The sequence below is a fragment of the Pelodiscus sinensis genome, chromosome 1 (genome assembly GCF_052426305.1).
Source record: "Pelodiscus sinensis isolate ZL-2025 chromosome 1, ASM5242630v1, whole genome shotgun sequence".
In the NCBI taxonomy this organism is placed as follows: Eukaryota; Metazoa; Chordata; order Testudines; family Trionychidae; genus Pelodiscus; species Pelodiscus sinensis.
The window spans coordinates 357,588,435-357,605,431 of NC_143052.1; the positions used below are offsets into that span (position 1 = coordinate 357,588,435).

The 16,997-nt window shown below is 50.5% G+C and overlaps 2 protein-coding genes across 2 annotated transcripts; both read right to left on the reverse strand.

Annotated features, from left to right (window-relative positions):
* Window positions 1-3,097: 3,097 nt before the first annotated feature.
* On the reverse strand, window positions 3,098-4,036 carry LOC102451313 (olfactory receptor 52K2-like). The gene has a single exon (XM_006114204.3). The coding sequence runs from the start codon at window positions 4,034-4,036 to the stop codon at window positions 3,098-3,100; it is 939 nt and encodes a 312-aa protein (XP_006114266.3).
* A 9,380-nt stretch (window positions 4,037-13,416) lies between these two features.
* Window positions 13,417-14,358, reverse strand: LOC102451557 (olfactory receptor 52K2-like). The gene has a single exon (XM_006114205.5). The coding sequence runs from the start codon at window positions 14,356-14,358 to the stop codon at window positions 13,417-13,419; it is 942 nt and encodes a 313-aa protein (XP_006114267.5).
* Window positions 14,359-16,997: the final 2,639 nt, after the last annotated feature.

A 16,997-nucleotide genomic window follows, 5' to 3' on the forward strand; every position in this document is an offset into this window, starting at 1 on the left:
GCTACGTCTAGACTGGCATGATTTTCCAGAAATGCTTTTCACTGAAAAGTTTTTCGTTAAAAGCATTTTCGGAACAGAGCGTCTAGATTGGCACGGACGCTTTTCCGCAAAAGCACTTTTTGCGGAAAAGTGTCCGTGCCAATCTAGACGCACTTTTGCGCAAAAAAGACCAGATCGCCATTTTCGTGATCGGGGCTTTTTTGTGGAAAACAAATCTGGGCTGTCTACACTGGCCCTTTTGCGCCAAAAGACTTTTGCCCGAACGGGAGCAGCATAGTATTTCCGCAAGAAGCACTGATTTCTTACAGTAGGAAGTCAGTGCTTTTGCGGAAATTCAAGCGGGCAGTGTAGACAGCTGGCAAGTTTTTCCGGAAAAACGGCTGATTTTCCATAAAAACTGGCCAGTCTAGACACAACCTCTATGTCTCGCAACTCCTGGTTTTTCTCTCTCATACAAAGAAAGTAGGCAAGGAATCTCTATCCAGTTCAAATTTCAACCCTCTGTCTCGATTGGTTCTCCCGCCCCCATGGCCAACAATTTTGCTGAGTTTAACCCCTTAGTCACCAGGAGCTGGTCAGTGCTCCTCCTGTCCATTACACCCCATGATGCACCTCACTGACTCTGGGTCCTGCCAACTCCAGCTGCAGGTTTGGCCTGGGCCTGTACAGCAGCCCGAGTCCTGCATGACCCTGAGGAGTTCTCAGTCTGTGACTGCCTGGCCATGCCAGAGCCTGGGACCAGTGCGGGGCTTCAGGTGTCTCCCATAAATGCTCCAGGTTTCTCTGAGCTGGCTCCATCCTGCTCACTGCTCCCCACCCACCAGCTTGGGAGTGAGGGAATATGGGGAGCATGTAGCCCCTGTTGGAAGATAATAGGACTTGCTGCAAACTCAGGGGAAGTTTGGTTCTGACACCCCATGTCGGTTTTAAGCCTCCGCTGCAGGCAGTACAGCTTTACTGGTAAAGCCTCCTCGTGTCTGCACTACGGATTTCACCAGGTAGAAATGTTGCAAACAATCCCTTTACTCAGCACGGCTGTCCTGGCTAAAGTTTCTCGTGTTGCCCTGACATGAAACAGCTTTATCAGAGAAGCTCCTTATAGAACTGTCTGCAGAGCTACCCAAAAGCTGGGACATCCTGGTCAGGCCAGGGCATGGTGCTGAAGTGGCATTTCTCCAATAGCTGGCTTAGGAAGGGGAGCTGTCATTGGATGGTAGCTGATGACATAACTAGTATTTCTCCTGTGCTGGTTGGAAATGGCTGATGTTCTGGTCATGCTAGATTATGATACAAACCCTTTGCAAGGTGTCAACCTACTTCCTGAAGTGTGGCCACCAGAACTGGGGACAGTATTCCACCCATGGCTCACAGTAGTGGCCCTACTGAGAGGTTGTACCATGTCCCTACTTCTACCTGATGTTGCCCTTCTTATGCATCTGAGGATTGTTTGTTTTTTCTGTAGCATCGGCTAGGGAACTCACATTTCTTTGGGTAGCTACTGTGCCTCCTCCGTCCTGCTCACAGTCACCACTTGGCAGGACACCTTCTTTCATCTTACTAATGTAACCCACAGTCCTTGTTCATGGATTAGGACTTCACATTCTGTGGAGCCAACGCTACCGTTCCCACAGAAATGGATGAAGGGAAATTCCATGTCCTGGGACGGGGTGGCCAACATGTTATAGACGAAACAGTGGTGGATACAGCGCAAAGAGCCGAGGGAAAAAAGTTGTTGAACAACAGCAACAACAACAAAAGGGCCTCTTAAAAGGGCAGTAATAGAAATGTAGCCGTCTTAGTCTGGTGTAGCTGAAACAAAAAACAGGACTATGTAGCACTTTAAAGACTAACAAGATGGTTTATTAGGTGATGAGCTTTCGAGGGCCAGACCCACTTCCTCAGATCAAATAGTGGAAGAAAATAGTCACAACCATATATACCAAAGGATACAAATTAAAAAAATGAACACATATGAAAAGGACAAATCACATTTCAGTACAGAAGGAGGATGGGGGGGGGGAAAGTGAATGTCTGTGGGCTAATGATATTAGAGGTGATAATTAGGGACGCTATCTTTGTAATGGGTAAGATAACTAGATCCTTTGTTAAGACTCAGACACAAAGTGTCAAATTTTAGCATGAATGACAGTTCAGAGGATTCCCTTTCAAGTGCAGATTTAAAAGGTCTTTGTAGTAGGATGCAGATAGTTAAGTCACTGAGACAGTGTCCTTTCTGGTTGAAATGGCAAGAAACTGTTTTTTCTTTGTGATCCTGTCTGATATCTGTTTTGTGGGCATTGATCCTTTGGCGAAGTGTCTGAGACATTTGTCCAATGTACATAGCAGACGGACACTTTCGGCACATGATAGCATAAATTAGCTGGAGGTGAATGAGAAAGCGTGTGGTAGGGAGTGGGTCTCTAGAGGTGTATTGCCCAGCATCTCACAGGCTGAGGCCCTGATCAGGTTGCAGTGCGGAAGATCTAGGTTGGATATTAGGAAAAACGATTTCCCTAGGTGGCTGGTGAAGCACTGAGATGGGTTCCCTAGGGAGGGGGTGGAATCTCCATCCCTAGAAGTTAAGTCCTCGCTTGACAAAGCCCTGGCTGGGATGATTGAGTTGGAGTTGGCCCTCATTTGGGAAGCGGGCTGGACTGGATGGCTCCTGAAGTCTCCTCCAGCCCTAGGTTTCTCTGATTCTATAACGTGCTGCCCTCACTGTGAGCTAGGAAATGGGACAAATCTCCTTGTACCCCACATGCTGCAGGGCCAGGCCTTTGTGATACCCTGTTACTATAGCAACAGGCAGGCCTACACCCCCGCTGGTGTGAACAGCCAGAGCCCCATTGGCCTCAGCGCCAGGCCACCCAGCGATTCTGTGATACTGTTGGCCGGGTGGAAATGCTGAGTGACAACAATGAAAAGGGGAAGCCAAGTTTTGCTGCAAATCCAGCAAGCATGTTTATTAGTACTGCTGCCCAGCCAGGCTGAGGTGGGTTTCCACAGTAGGGAGTGACTGACCCATGTGCATCCCTGGACTAGCTGATGTAGCCTGCACAGACCTTGCTCCATTACTGCTGACTCCTCATGTGGGATTTTAGGCTGGCTTGAGGCCCAGGATGTAGAGCAATCTCTGGCGGATCCCCGGGGTTCTCACCCCGTAGATGATGGGGTTCAACATGGGAGGCAAGAGCAGGTAAACGTTGGCGATGAGGATGTGGACATGGGGAGCCACGTGGCCAAAGCGGTGGGAGAAGAAGGAGAAGAAGGCGGGGGTGTAGAACGCTATCATGACACACACGTGGGAGCTGCAGGTGCTGAGGGACTTGCGCCGGGCCTCCTTTGACTGCAAGCTGAAGACGGCCCGGAGGATCAGGATGTAGGACAGGATGATGAGGATAAAATCTAACCCTGCTGTTAGAAATGCTACAACCAGACCGTAGGCTCTCAGGCCTGTGGTATCCACACAGGCCAATTTCACAAGTGCCATGAACTCACAATAGGTGTGAGAAATGATGTTAGTGCAATACGGGAGCTGCTTCAGCAGGAATGGGTACGGGCCCAGTACCATGATCCCCCTCAGCACAACACCCAGCCCCATCTTGGCTATGGCCTGATGGGTCAGGATGTCCGAGTGTCGCAGCGGGTTACAGATGGCAACGTAGCGATCGAAGGCCATGGCCAGCATGAACCCGGACTCCATGGTGGTGAGTGAATGAATCAAAAACACCTGGATGAGGCAAGCATCGATATGAATGGCCTGGTCCCTGAACCAAAAAATGCAGAGGGTTTTGGGCACGGTGGTGGTGCAGATGAGCAGGTCGGCGAATGCCAGCATGGCGAGGAAAAGGTACATGGGCTCGTGGAGGCTCGGCTCGGATTTGATCACAGCCAGGAGGAGGCAGTTCCCCACGACAGACAGGATGTAGACGGTGCAGAAGGGGATGGAGATCCAGACGTGGGCCGCCTCCAGCCCCGGGATGCCGAGGAGGATGAAGGTGGAGGGGTGGGGTGTGGTCCAGTTGGAAGCTGCCATGCTGAGGCTAGTCGGGTGTGTTTAATTTGTTGTGTGTTCAGCTCAGTTCATATCTGCTTCCTGCCCCTGAAACTAACCATTAAACAATAATTAACCATCTGTGGGAACAGGAGAAGTTCTATTCTATTGTGTGCTAATTACATAACCTGGACTTGAGTCCTCCAGTACAGACAATTACTCTCCTATTATAGAATTTTTGGCAGTGAGTGAGGGCTCTGTAGTGGGTTTTTTTTTAAAAACGTGTGTCCATTCCAGGCAGGGCAAGAGAGAATGGGGCAGAGAGCTGCTAATTCCGGCCCCTGAGTCCTGCTGTTCTACAAACAACAAACAACAGAGAACCCCAGAGCAATCCCAGCAGCCGCACACACAGGGGATGTGGACCACTCACGCCGCTAGCAGGAGAGCAGAGTCCCAGCTGACGGAAAGTGAAGCACAGAGGCCGGTGTCAATGCCTTGAACTAATCCCACATTCAGGCTGTGTCTAGACTACATGCCTCTGTCGGCAGAGGCATGTAGATTAGACACATAGGCAAAGGTAAATGAAGCCGCTATTTAAATGATCGCGGCTTCATTTACATTTACATGGCTGCCGCGCTGAGCCGACAAACAGCTGATCAGCTGTTTGTCAGCTCGCGCGCTAGTCTGGACGTTCCCCCTGTCGACATCAAATCCCTTTGTTGGTAGCCCCGTTATTCCTCGTGGAATGAGGTTTACCGGGGCTGCCGACAAAGGGCTTTGATGTCGACAGGGGGAACGTCCAGACTAGCACGCGAGCCGACAAACAGCTGATCAGCTGTTTGTCAGCTGAGCGCGGCAGCCATGTAAATGTAAATGAAGCTGCGATCATTTAAATCGCGGCTTCATTTACCTTTTCCAAACAAACAAATCTACATGCCTCTGCCGACAGAGGCATGTAGTTTAGACGAACCCTCAGTGTCTGAGGCAGGATCTCAGATTCTGTGCACATCATCATCACAATTACACCCTACACGGGTGGATCCAATGCTACACTGACAATAACCTGCCAGTCAAATTCTTCCTCCAGCCCGGTGCAATTGGTGGCTGTTGGATCCGATGCGACCGAGGCAGCAGCTACTTTTTGAGGGGAGAATCAGACCTCACAGGGAAGAGTCTGGACACTGCATATCAGACCATCCACCCTCCCAGAATGTACAGGGGACTCCGCCACAAGGAGGAGAGCTAGAGGCCTGCTGAGGAGAGGAAAATTCACTCCTGAGTTCCTATTTCCCTGCCAAGCCCGGCTGGACAGCCCTGCCCTTCTGTGCAGTTAAATGGGAATGGAACCATGAATGTCCCTTAGGCTAAACACCTTTCCTGCAGACCCGACGTCCGGCCATTCACAGGTGTGGATGCAAGAAAATGTTACATGCCTGTTTGGTTGCAACCTGCCAGCCTGCCCCTCTCTGAGCTTCCCTCGCTTGTGACAACCATCAGGGTCCCCCCTCACCCATCTCAGCTCTCTGCTTCTTGTGGGCCATTAACGAGGGTTATTTAACAGATCCATAGCTCTGCACTCACCCAGCTCCTGTGCAGCAGAGACGGGCTGATGTGCCAGTGGGCGGTGTCCGGAGCGACTCTGTGCTGGGCCAGAGGAGAGCTGGGCGGGGAGGTTTATAGACATCACTGTGCAATCCCAGCAGGGTTTGGGCCTCCCCTGAGCAGCTGCAGCTCAGCAAAGAGGGTGAGAGAGACAAACAGGCCCCTGCTTTTCCCAGGGCCTGAGCGTACGGCGCCCTGAGGGAGCTGGGGTTTGCAACACGCCAGGGACCAGCAGAGACAAGAGAGAAAATGCTCCTTGTTATCAAACCAATTAAAAGCCAGGCTGGGTTTGTCGAAGGGGATGAAATGCAGCAGCCCATTGAAATGCTGTACCTTCCTGGTGCCATTCACAGGTCTGGATGCAAGAAAATCTTACACGGCTGTTTGGTGGCCGAAACCGGAACATCTGATGGTTGCTGGAAATGTGACCGGCATTTTGACCCACAGGCCGGGTGACGAGGAGTTCTCAGTCTGTGGCTGCCAGGCCATGTCACAGGCTGGGCCTAGGAGGTACCCAGTGGACAGGGCAGGGCTTGTGCTACGCCTCCGGTGTCTCCTTAAATCCACCAGGGTTCTCTGAGTTTGGGCTGACCAATTCCTTCTGCCGCCTCCAGCCTGAAACTGGGAGGATGAGGGGGAGCATGTAGCCCCTGTTGGAAGGTAAAGGGCCCTGCTTCCCACTCAGAGTATGTTCCTTTTACACAATCGCAGTGTGGCTCCTATGTAAGTTGAAAGCCTCCATCGCAGGCAGGAGAACTGTGCTGCTAAACTGTTCTCGTGTCTGCACTAGGGCTTTCTGCATCTAGAAATGTTACAGACACTCCCCTGTTACTCAGAAGGGCTGCACCAGCTAAAGTTTCTCATGCAGCCCCTGCCCAAAACACCTTAAACGGAGAAGCACGTTATAGAACTGTCTGCAGCACGGCCTGAAAGCTGTGACATCCTGGGTCTCTCTGCGTCATGGTCAGGCCAGGGCCTGGTGCCGAGGTGGCATTTCTACATTAGCTCAGGGGAGCTCAGTCACTGCAGGGCAGCTGATGACATCACTGGTATTTCTTCAGAGCTGGTTGGAAATGGCTCATTTTCTGGATGTGCTAGGCTATGCTATGAACCCTCTGCAAGGTGTCAACCTGCCTCCAGCTGTGGGGCCAATAGAACTGGGCACGGTATTTCATCAAGAGTTCACAGTTATAGCTCAATCCAGAGATTGTAGCACGTCCCTACCTCGACTTCAGGTTCCCCTTCTTGTGCGTCTGAGGATTGTCTGGTTTTGCCATAGCATCAGACTGTGAGCTCACTTTCATTTGGGTAGCTACGGGGCCTCCTCCGTCCTGCTCAGAGTCACCCCTTGCCAGGACGTCTTCTCCCATCTCACTAATGTAACACACAGTCTTTGCTCCTAGATTGGAACTTCACATTTGTGTGAAAACACATTTTCCAAGGGACCCACACTACTGTTTCCACAGAACTGGATATAGGGAAATCCTGTGACCTCTGATATGCATGAGGTCACACAGGTTATCATTACAATCCCTTCTGGCATTTTAGTTAATGAAATAGTGACCCAAGTCATTGACTCGATTGTCCCCATCATTGTTTACCAATCCACCGTTTTTTGTTTGTGTTTTCTGAAAATTTTACCAATAAACATTGGACAAAAGACATTGAACACTGGATCACTTCACTAGACAGACTCCAATTGGCTAATGCTTTCCAATTTACAATTCCTCCTCGCAAAGTCTTAGTTATCCAGCTTGTAGTCCATTTGACATGGGCTACATTGACCAACATAGTGCTATTTTAAAATCAGAGTGCCATACCAAATTAACTGCAATGATTCAATGAATAAGTATATTGCTCAGGGCAATTCGTTTTTTCAAGACAAATCTGTGATGTCTTCAGAAAAAATATGAGGTTTATTTGAAAAAAAGTATTTTCTATGAAATAATGATGTTGGATATTAATAATGCTGCTACTCTTCAATTCTATATTATATGGAAATTTATATTGTGTCCTATGTGGAAGTTTCCATAATTTTCTTTGCAATAAATATCATTTCCATTGTGCTTGGTATGCTTAAAGAAATCCTTGTTATTGTCTTTAAGATGATGGTCATGTTCTTTAATTGATTAAAGTTTGATTATTCTTCCTCAAACCACGAGAACTAGAGGTCACTCATTGAAATTAAAAAGCAGCAGTTTTAAGACAAACAAAGTAGTATTTCTTCACAAAATACACAGTCAATCTATGGAACTCCTTGCCAGAGGATGGATGTGAAGACTAAAACTGTATCAGAATTCCAAAAAGAGCTACATAAATTCAGGGAAGATGCATCCTTCAAAGGCTATTAGCCAGAATAGGCAGGGATCGTGTCCCTTTGCACTTGATTGTAAGAACGTGGGAATGGGTGATAGGAATGGATAATTTCAAGATTACCTCTTATGTTCATTCTCTCTCAAGCACCTGGCATTGGCTACTTGATAGGCCATAGGTCTGACATTGGAACATCAAATTAATCACTTGCATACATTGGGGATATTTCACATAAAGCATGTCATGTAAGGTATCCTAACACAGATTATGAATTTCTGAAGCTCACTGTCTTATCTAAATAGGTGTGTCATTAGTGTGTATGGCATGAGAGAAGTGTTGTGTGTTTGTCCTTAAACTATGCTGGGAGTGGAGGAACTGCCCTGATACTAGCACCTCTGTGACAACACCAAAGGAGGCAACCAATATCCAGGTAAGTGTCCAATAACCAACAACAAGTATTATCCGGCAGGGCAGTAATAATGCCACGATTCGCTTGCCCACGGCAATACCCGGGGAATTGCTTGGCCTCGCCTAGTGAGCAAGCAAAGCCTACCAGACATGCCGGGATGTGTGCTCCCCCAGGGCATGGGCTGAGGCTGTAAAATAAAAGATGTAGGCCAGGGGTGGGGAACGTCAGGCTCAGAGGCGGCCTCCAGCTTGCCTGGAGCCATCCCCCAAAGCATAGAGATCCCTCCGTGCTAGCACTCCAACCTCCATGCTACCCACCCACAGGGCTGGAGCACACAAAATCCTCTAGCCTGACCCCCCTCCCCCACCTCCAGGCTCTGCTGTGTGAAAGGAATGTGAGGAGGGCCCTTTTCCTTCTCAGTGAGCGGTTGCTCCCTTTGCTTCTTTCTAGTGTGTGGCCCCCGATGGTGTTTTCTGTGGTTCATTGGCCCTCGAGGCAAAAAAAGTGTCTCCAGCCCTGACACAGACCGTCCGACTTTCTTCTTCCTCCACCCCATGCAAGCTGGCAGCAATGAAAATGCTGACGCTCAGGAGACTGGTCCCTTTATTAACCTGTATTGGCCGGAGGCTGAGAGAAAACTGCTTAGTCCCAATATTGCCTAGTTTCTTAAGGGGAATCACAGGGTACGAGGAGTAACGGTAATTCAAATTAGGATCTTTAATTCAAACTACCTACTCCGTGCCGTGTGTATCCGCGGGCACGGAGTTCAGACTAAGGGGGATTTAAAAATGGCGGCACCCAGGAACGTGCAAATGAAGCCAGGGATTTAAATATCCTGGACTTCATTTGCAACTCCGATTGCCCTAATTACCCTACCTAGCTCGAACTAACGAGCTAGTGTAGATGTACCCATACAGACTGCATGCTTCCTTCTATTGTCCTTTGGTTCTGCCCTTTTGCCGATCACTTATACCTTATGGATCTGAATCCCTGCAGAGGGCAGTTATCTTAGTTCCCAGAGCAGAACTCTGCCCCCTCTGGCTGTCCTCCAGGGAGCCAGGTGTCTGCACAAATAGCCAGCCCCTGAAGGAAGGGCAAGGGACCCTCCCCTGAGGAGGCTTGTACACTAGTGTCAGTAATGGACCGGCAGCCCTGAGTGGCCCTTTGTAAAGGTTCTTGGAGGGAGGAGGCTTTTCTGTCGGCCTGATGAGTCAGTAACCCCCCTTCCCTGCAGAGTGAGATGCAGCCGGCAGCCTCAGGAAGCAGCCAGGGTGCCCAGACTGTGTCTCCTGCTCCATTGAGGGCCATGATTACACAGCAGATCAGTGGCTACAGGCCGAGCACTATCTAGGGCCTGCTCCTTGCACCTGATGGTGGCTGGTACCCAGGAATCGTCCCTCAGCTAGTTAGCAATGGATGGATGGGAATGGGAACCCATGCTGGCACCCAGCACCTAGAACAGTCTAGCTCTGGCATGGGACAGGGGAGATTCCCTGACTCCCAGATGCGGGTATGGGGGCTGTACCTGCTTGGCCCAGCACACCGTCAACCTCTGGAACTCTTTGCCAGGGGTTAATCGGGAAGCCAGAACTATAGAATCATAGAATCATAGGACTGGAAGGGACCTCAAGAGGTCATCGAGTCCAGCCCCCCGCCCTCAAGGCAGGACCAAGCTCCGTCTACACCATCCCTGACAGATGTCTATCTAACCTGTTCTTAAATATCTCCAGAGAGGGAGATTCCACCACCTCCCTTGGCAATTTATTCCAATATTTGACCATCCTGACAGTTAGGAATTTTTTCCTAATGTCCAATCTAAACCTCCCCTGCTGCACTTTAAGCCCATTACTCCTTGTCCTGTCCTCAGAAACCAAGAGGAACAAATTTTCTCCTTCCTCCTTGTGACACCCTTTTAGATATTTGAAAACCGCTATCATGTCCCCCCTTAATCTTCTTTTTTCCAAACTAAACAAGCCCAGTTCATGAAGCCTGGCTTCATAGGTCATGTTCTCTAGACCTTTAATCATTCTTGTTGCTCTTCTCTGTACCCTTTCCAATTTCTCCACATCTTTCTTGAAATGTGGCGCCCAGAACTGGACACAGTACTCCAGCTGAGGCCTAATTAGTGCAGAGTAGAGCGGCAGAATGACTTCACGAGTTTTGCTTACAACACACCTGTTGATACAACCTAGAATCATATTTGCTTTTTTGGCAACAGCATCACACTGTTAACTCATATTCAACTTGTGGTCCACTATGACCCCTAGATCCCTTTCCGCCATGCTCCTTCCTAGACAGTCGCTTCCCATCTTGTATGTATGGAACTGATTGTTCCTTCCTAAGTGGAGCACTTTGCATTTCTCTTTATTAAACCTCATCCTGTTTACCTCTGACCATTTCTCTAACTTGCTAAGGTCATTTTGAATTATGTCCCTATCCTCCAAAGAAGTTGCAACCCCACCCAAAAGTTGCAACCCCACTATACAAAAGTTATAAAAAAGCCCAAGTCCAGCAGTGCTAATTGGCTGGACTGGCAGGGACACAGCCCCATACTCTGGGTGCCCCACATTTTTGCGTCCCAGAGGCTGGGATTGGATGACCGTACCACTGGAAAACGGTTCTGTACATTGCCTGTGAAACCTCTGGATTGCTAAGAGATTGACCCTTGATCTTGTGCTTTGGAGAGAAGCAAGTAATCTACCTGGTACCACAAACCCCCTGTCAGAGGAATACAGCTGGGACACAGATATTGTATCCCAGGTCTGGCACCCTCCCTCCGGCCTTTGCCGTCCCTGCTTCCTGCAGCCACCGTGGGAAGCTTGGACCTTGTTAAAATCCGCCCGTCTCCACTCACTTTAAATTGCCTGAAGCCGCAGGCAGCTTGCAATCATGGCCCCTGTGTCTCTCCATCCCTCCAGGAATCACAGCCTGCCTTTGGCAGTAATGACCAGATGCTCCTCTTGTTTCTCCCACCAACAATCCCAGCCGCCTTCCGTCACCACAGCCCCGATTTCCTGTCAGAATTTCCTCCAGTGTACGTCTGCCTGGGCACTGGCTGTCCTCAGCAAACAACTCCCCCCCGTTTTCTCTGCAACTTTCCAACCCGCTGTTCTCCACCCAGAGTCTCATTCTCTGGGTACTGGCTTCACCCAGGTTTCTCTAGCGCCCCCTGCTGCAACCCCAGGGTGCTGGGGAAATCCTGCCCCCGCTTACATGCCTCCACCAATACTGGAGCCCGGTGCCCTGAATCAATCTGATTTGTGGTCTCCTCTGTCCTCTGTGGTTACTGGCCATGCCTGACGCCTCCCGCACAGCCTGCAGGAAGCCCTCTTGTTGCCAGTCCCCAGCCCGGTTCTCCTCTGCTCTCCCTGTTTGGAGATTGTCCCCCAAACCTTGCTTTCCACACCCTGCCCAGCCTCCAGTCACTACACTTCCACCCAGCCCAGCCATAGCCTTCTTCCCAGAGCTCTTTGCTGCAGAGAGACCCCATCCTTTCTCCGTCCCAGACCTCCCTTAGTCTCCAGAGAGCAGCCTGCTCCTTCCCAGGTGGTTTTCAGCACAGCTCTTACTGTCTGCCAGGGGTCTCTGCTCCTTGGCACCTTTCCCAGCATTCTCTGCTTCAGCCTGCGATTCCCATTCCTTCCCTGAGCAGACCAACACCCAGAATGCCGCACCCACAGCGGGCACTGGGCAAAAGGGCAGGCTGGATTGTTGTCTGCAATGAGGGCCAGCACGAGAGGTGGTTAAAAAGCCTGCCCCAGAAGTGATAGAACAAGAAGTTTCTGGTCCGTGTGGCAGAAGGGCTAGCACAGCCCAAGCAGTTGCTGCTAGGAAATGCGGAGCTGGATCTGTGTCTGGACACCCACCCAAAGCCTGGGTTGGAGTCAGGCCAGCTCTGACGTAAGGCACTAGTATAGGGTGCAGGGCAAAGGGACAGGCCCAGATGGCTGCGGAAGAGCTAGCGTGTGGTAGGGACCCAAAACAGCGAGAAATGCAGGTGCTCAGCAACCATCTGGTCTGTTCAGATTGAAGCTCATGGGAGAGGGAAGATCTCTCACTGTGTATTGCCCAGCCTCTCACCGGCTGAGATTCTGAGCTCACCAGGAGCAATGGTCTCAACTTGCGGTGGGGATGGTCTAGGCTGTATAATAGGAAAACCAACTTTTCTAGGAGGGAGGTGAAGCACTGGGATGGGTTGCCTAGGGTAGGGGTGGAATCTCCATCCCTAGAGGTGTTTCAGTCCCGGCTTGACCAAGTACTGGCTGAGATGGTTGAGTTGGGTTGGTACTGCTTTGGGCAGGGGGCTGGACTCGATGACTCCTGAGGTCACTGCCAGCCCTGGGATTCTGCGATTCCATGATCTGCTGCCTGCACTGTGAGCCAGGAAATGGGGGAAAACTCTTAGTGGCCCCCCATGCTTCAGGGCCAGCCCTTTGTGAAGTCCTGTGGGCCCAACTGTTACTATAGCAGCAGCCTGGCCAGCGCCTCAGCTGGTGTGAACGGCCAGAGATGCACTGACCTCAGCGCCAGGCCACTCTGGGATTTTGGGATTCTACAGAAGGGGTAGGCAAATTCCGGCCTGTGGGCCAGATTCGGTCCGCAGGGTTAGTCCCTGGTGGCCCCCCACCTCCATGTTTACCTGAGCCTTCATGGGTATCGGATGTTCTCAGGTCTGACTGGCTGCAAATTGCTGTTCACAGCCAATTCAAGTAGCGGGAAGCAGCGTCCCAGTCTGTGGTGCTTCCTGTAGTTCGCATAGTCCATGAATGGTGATTCATGGCCAACCAGAGCTGAGATCCTCTGATACGTGCTGAGGCACAGGTAAACGTAATGGTGGTGGCCCAACAGGGACTAACCCGGCGTTTTTTTTATTGTCCACCCTGTTCTATGGGCCGGGTGGAAATGCTGAGTGAGAAAAATGAAAAGGGGAAGTTGGGTTTGGCTGCAAATGCAACAAGCATGTTTATTAGCCCTGCTGCCCAGCCAGGCCCAGGTGGGAGGCCACAGCAGGGGGTGACTGAGTCATGTGGATTCCCTGCCTTGCTGATGTGGCCTCCTCAGATCTTGCTGCATTGCTGCTGACCCCTCATGTGGGATTTTAGGCTGGCTTGAGGCCCAGGATGTGGAGCAATCTCAGGCGGATCCCTGGGGTTCTCACCCCGTAGATGATGGGGTTCAACATGGGAGGCAAGAGCAGGTAAACATTGGCGATGAGGATGTGGACGTGGGGAGCCACGTGGCCAAAGCGGTGGGAGAAGAAGGAGAAGAAGGCGGGGGTATAAAACGCCGTCATGACACAGACGTGAGAGGTGCAGGTGCTGAGGGACTTGCCCCGGGCCTCCTTGGAGGGCAGGTGGAAGATGGCCCGAAGGATCAGAATGTAGGACAGGACAATGAGGATAAAATCTAACCCTGCTGTTAGAAAAACAATAAGCAGGCTATAGGCTCTCATGGCTGTCGTATCCACACAGGCCAGTTTCACGAGGGCCATGAACTCACAATAGGTGTGAGAAATGACGTTGGTTGTGCAATATGGAAGCTGCTTGAGCAGGAATGGGTGTGGGCCTATCACCATGATCCCCCTGAGCACAACGCCAAGCCCTATCTTGGCTATGGCCCAACTGGTCAGGATGTTGGAGTGTCGCAGCGGGTTACAGATGGCGACGTAGCGATCGAAGGCCATGGCCAGCATGAACCCGGACTCCATGTTAGTAACGCCGTGAATCAAAAGCTCCTGGGCCAGGCAAGCGTCAATATGAATGGCATGGTCCTTGAACCAGAAAATGCAGAGGGTTTTGGGCACGACTGTAGTTGAGATGACCAGGTCGGCGAATGCCAGCATGGCGAGGAAAAGGTACATGGGCTCATGGAGGCTCGGCTCGGATTTGATCACAGCCAGGAGAAGGCAGTTCCCTACGACAGACAGGATGTAGAAAGAGCAGAAGGGGATGGAGATCCAGACGTGGGCCGCCTCCAGCCCTGGGATGCCGAGCAGGATGAAGGTGGAGGGGTGGGGTGTGGTCCAGTTGGAAGTTGCCATGGTGAGGCCGGTTGGATGTGTTCAGTGTGCTGGCATGACTGCTTCCTGCACCTGCAACTGACCATTACACAGTCATTAATTGGCGGATAGGAATACAACAATTCTGCATCCATCCTATGCGACTAACCTGGTCTTGAGTCCTCCTGTACAGACATTCCTCCCTGCTTACAGCAGTTTTATCAGTAAGTGAGGGCTCAGTGGTGTTTTTTTTCTCTCCTCTCCTCTTATTCAAATCACTACTTTTTTACCTTTGGCAAGCAGGGCATATAGGGTATGTCTAGACCAGGCATGTCCAAAGTCCGGCCCGCGGGCCAATTGCGGCCCGTGTTCCGGTTTAATACGGCCCCACAGGTAATTTGGCAATATCTATCTTTTATGGCCCCCAACGAATCCATATGTATTGAGATGTAAAATCTCAGTTAATGTCAGTTGGTCTAAATCAGTTATAAATATATTTGGACACAACATGTACACTTGGTGTTATGTTCCTGTTCATATTTTTTGAACTTAAAAGTTGACAGACAACCTTTGTTACCAATAATATGTAATGTACTTTACAATGTTCCTGACATATATTTCAGCTTCCTGGATTTTTTTTTCATCTGGCCTTCAGATATGAAAGGCAGAGTGATTTAACACCTGTTTAGATTTGTCATCCATGTGACGAAATTGAAAGTATGCCGTTTGCAATAAACTTTGCATAAAATAGTTAATTTGCATTTAATTTTAATGGTTCAAAGAATGTCAGGCAAAATGGTCGGCCCTCACGCTTGTTCACTTCATCAAATCTGGCCCTCTTTGAAAAAAAGTTTGGGCACCCCTGGTCTAGACTATAGGCTTACGTTGACATAAGTTTTGTCGACAGAATCTGTCGACAAAACTTATGTCGACATAGAGCGCCTAGACTACATCCAGTTCTGTTGAAAAAGCAAGCCGCTTTGTTGACATAACAGTGTGGATGCAAAGGACAGTGTAGATGCAATAATGCCTTCTATCGACAGAACTCTGTCGATAAAAGGTGTTATTCCTCGTAGAATGAGGTTTACATACGTCGACAAAACTCAGGAGTTTTGTCGAATTTATGTCGATATAACTCAAAGGCAGTGTGGACGCAGGTATAGTTTTGTCGACAAAAGTCCACTTTTGTCTACAAAACCCCGGGCTACGTCTAGACTGGCCCCTTCTCCGGAAGAGGCATGCTAATTTCGAACTTTGGAATAGGGAAATCCGCGGGGGATTTAAATATCCCCCGCAGGATTTAAATAAACATGGCCGCCGCTCTTTTTCCGGCTCGGGGAAAAGCCGGAAAAGAGCGTCTAGACTGGCGCGATCCTCCAGAATAAAGCCCTTTTCTGGAGGATCTCTTATTCCTACTTGCAAGTAGTCAGAGGCCGGAATTAGCAGCTCTTTGCCAAATTCTCTCTGGGTGTGTCTAGACTACAGGGCTACATCTAGACTGGCCCCTTCTCTTGCAAGTAGGAATAAGAGATCCTCCAGAAAAGGGCTTTATTCCGGAGGATCACGCCAGTCTAGACGCTCTTTTCCGGCTTTTCCCCGAGCCGGAAAAAAAGCGGCGGCCATTTTTATTTAAATCCGGCGGGGGATATTTAAATCCCCCGCGGATTTCCCTATTCCGGCTTCTGAAATTAACATGCCCCTTCCGGAAAAGGGGCCAGTGTAGATGTAGCCCTGTAGTCTAGACACACCCAGAGAGAATTTGGCAGAGAGCTGCTAATTCCGGCCTCTGACTACTGCTGCTCTACAAGCAAGGAACCACAGACAACCCCCAGGGCGATCCCTTGCCACACACACATGAGATGAGGACCGCTCATACACCTGGCCGGAGAGCAGACTCCCAGCACACAGGAGAATCACAGAGGCCATTGTCCATGCATTGAGCTAATCCCAGTGACAGAGGCAGAAGCTGCCTGTCGACATCGTCATCACAATTTCAGCCCAACGCAGATAGATTCAAGGCTACGCTGACAATAACCTACCAGCCACATTCTGCCTCCAGCCCCGTGCAGTTGGTGGCTGTTGGATCTAATGAGATGGAGGCAGCAGCCGCTATGTGAGGGAGGAATTAGACCTCACAGGGAACAGCCTGGACACCGAATTTCAGACCTCCCATCCCACCGAGGATATACAGGGCGCTCTGCCCCAACGAGGGGAGCTGGGAAAGGAAAATTCGCTCAATTCATGTTCCCCAGCCAATCCCCACTGGACAGCCCTGCCCTTGTCTGCAGTTAAAGGGGAAGGAACCGCGAGGATCCACCTGGCTCGTCACAGTCCTGCAGGCCAGCCATGCAGACATGACTCTCAGCGTGCCCCTCTCTGAGCTTCCCTCGCCTGTGACAACCTGCAGGGTCCCCCCTCACCCACCTCAGCTCTCTGTTTCTTCTTGGCTATTGTGTGACCATTAACCAGGGTCATTTCTGGGCTGCCAGGCCCTGCACTCACCCAACTCCTGCGCAGAAGAGAGGCGCTGACGTGGCAACAGGCCGTGTCCGGAGCAGCTCTGTGCTGGGCCGGAGGAGAGCTGGGCGGGGAGGTTTATAGCCATCGCTGTGCAATCCCGGCAGGGTTTGGGCCTCCCCTGAGCAGTTGAACCTCAGCAGAGAGGGTGAAACAGACAAAGA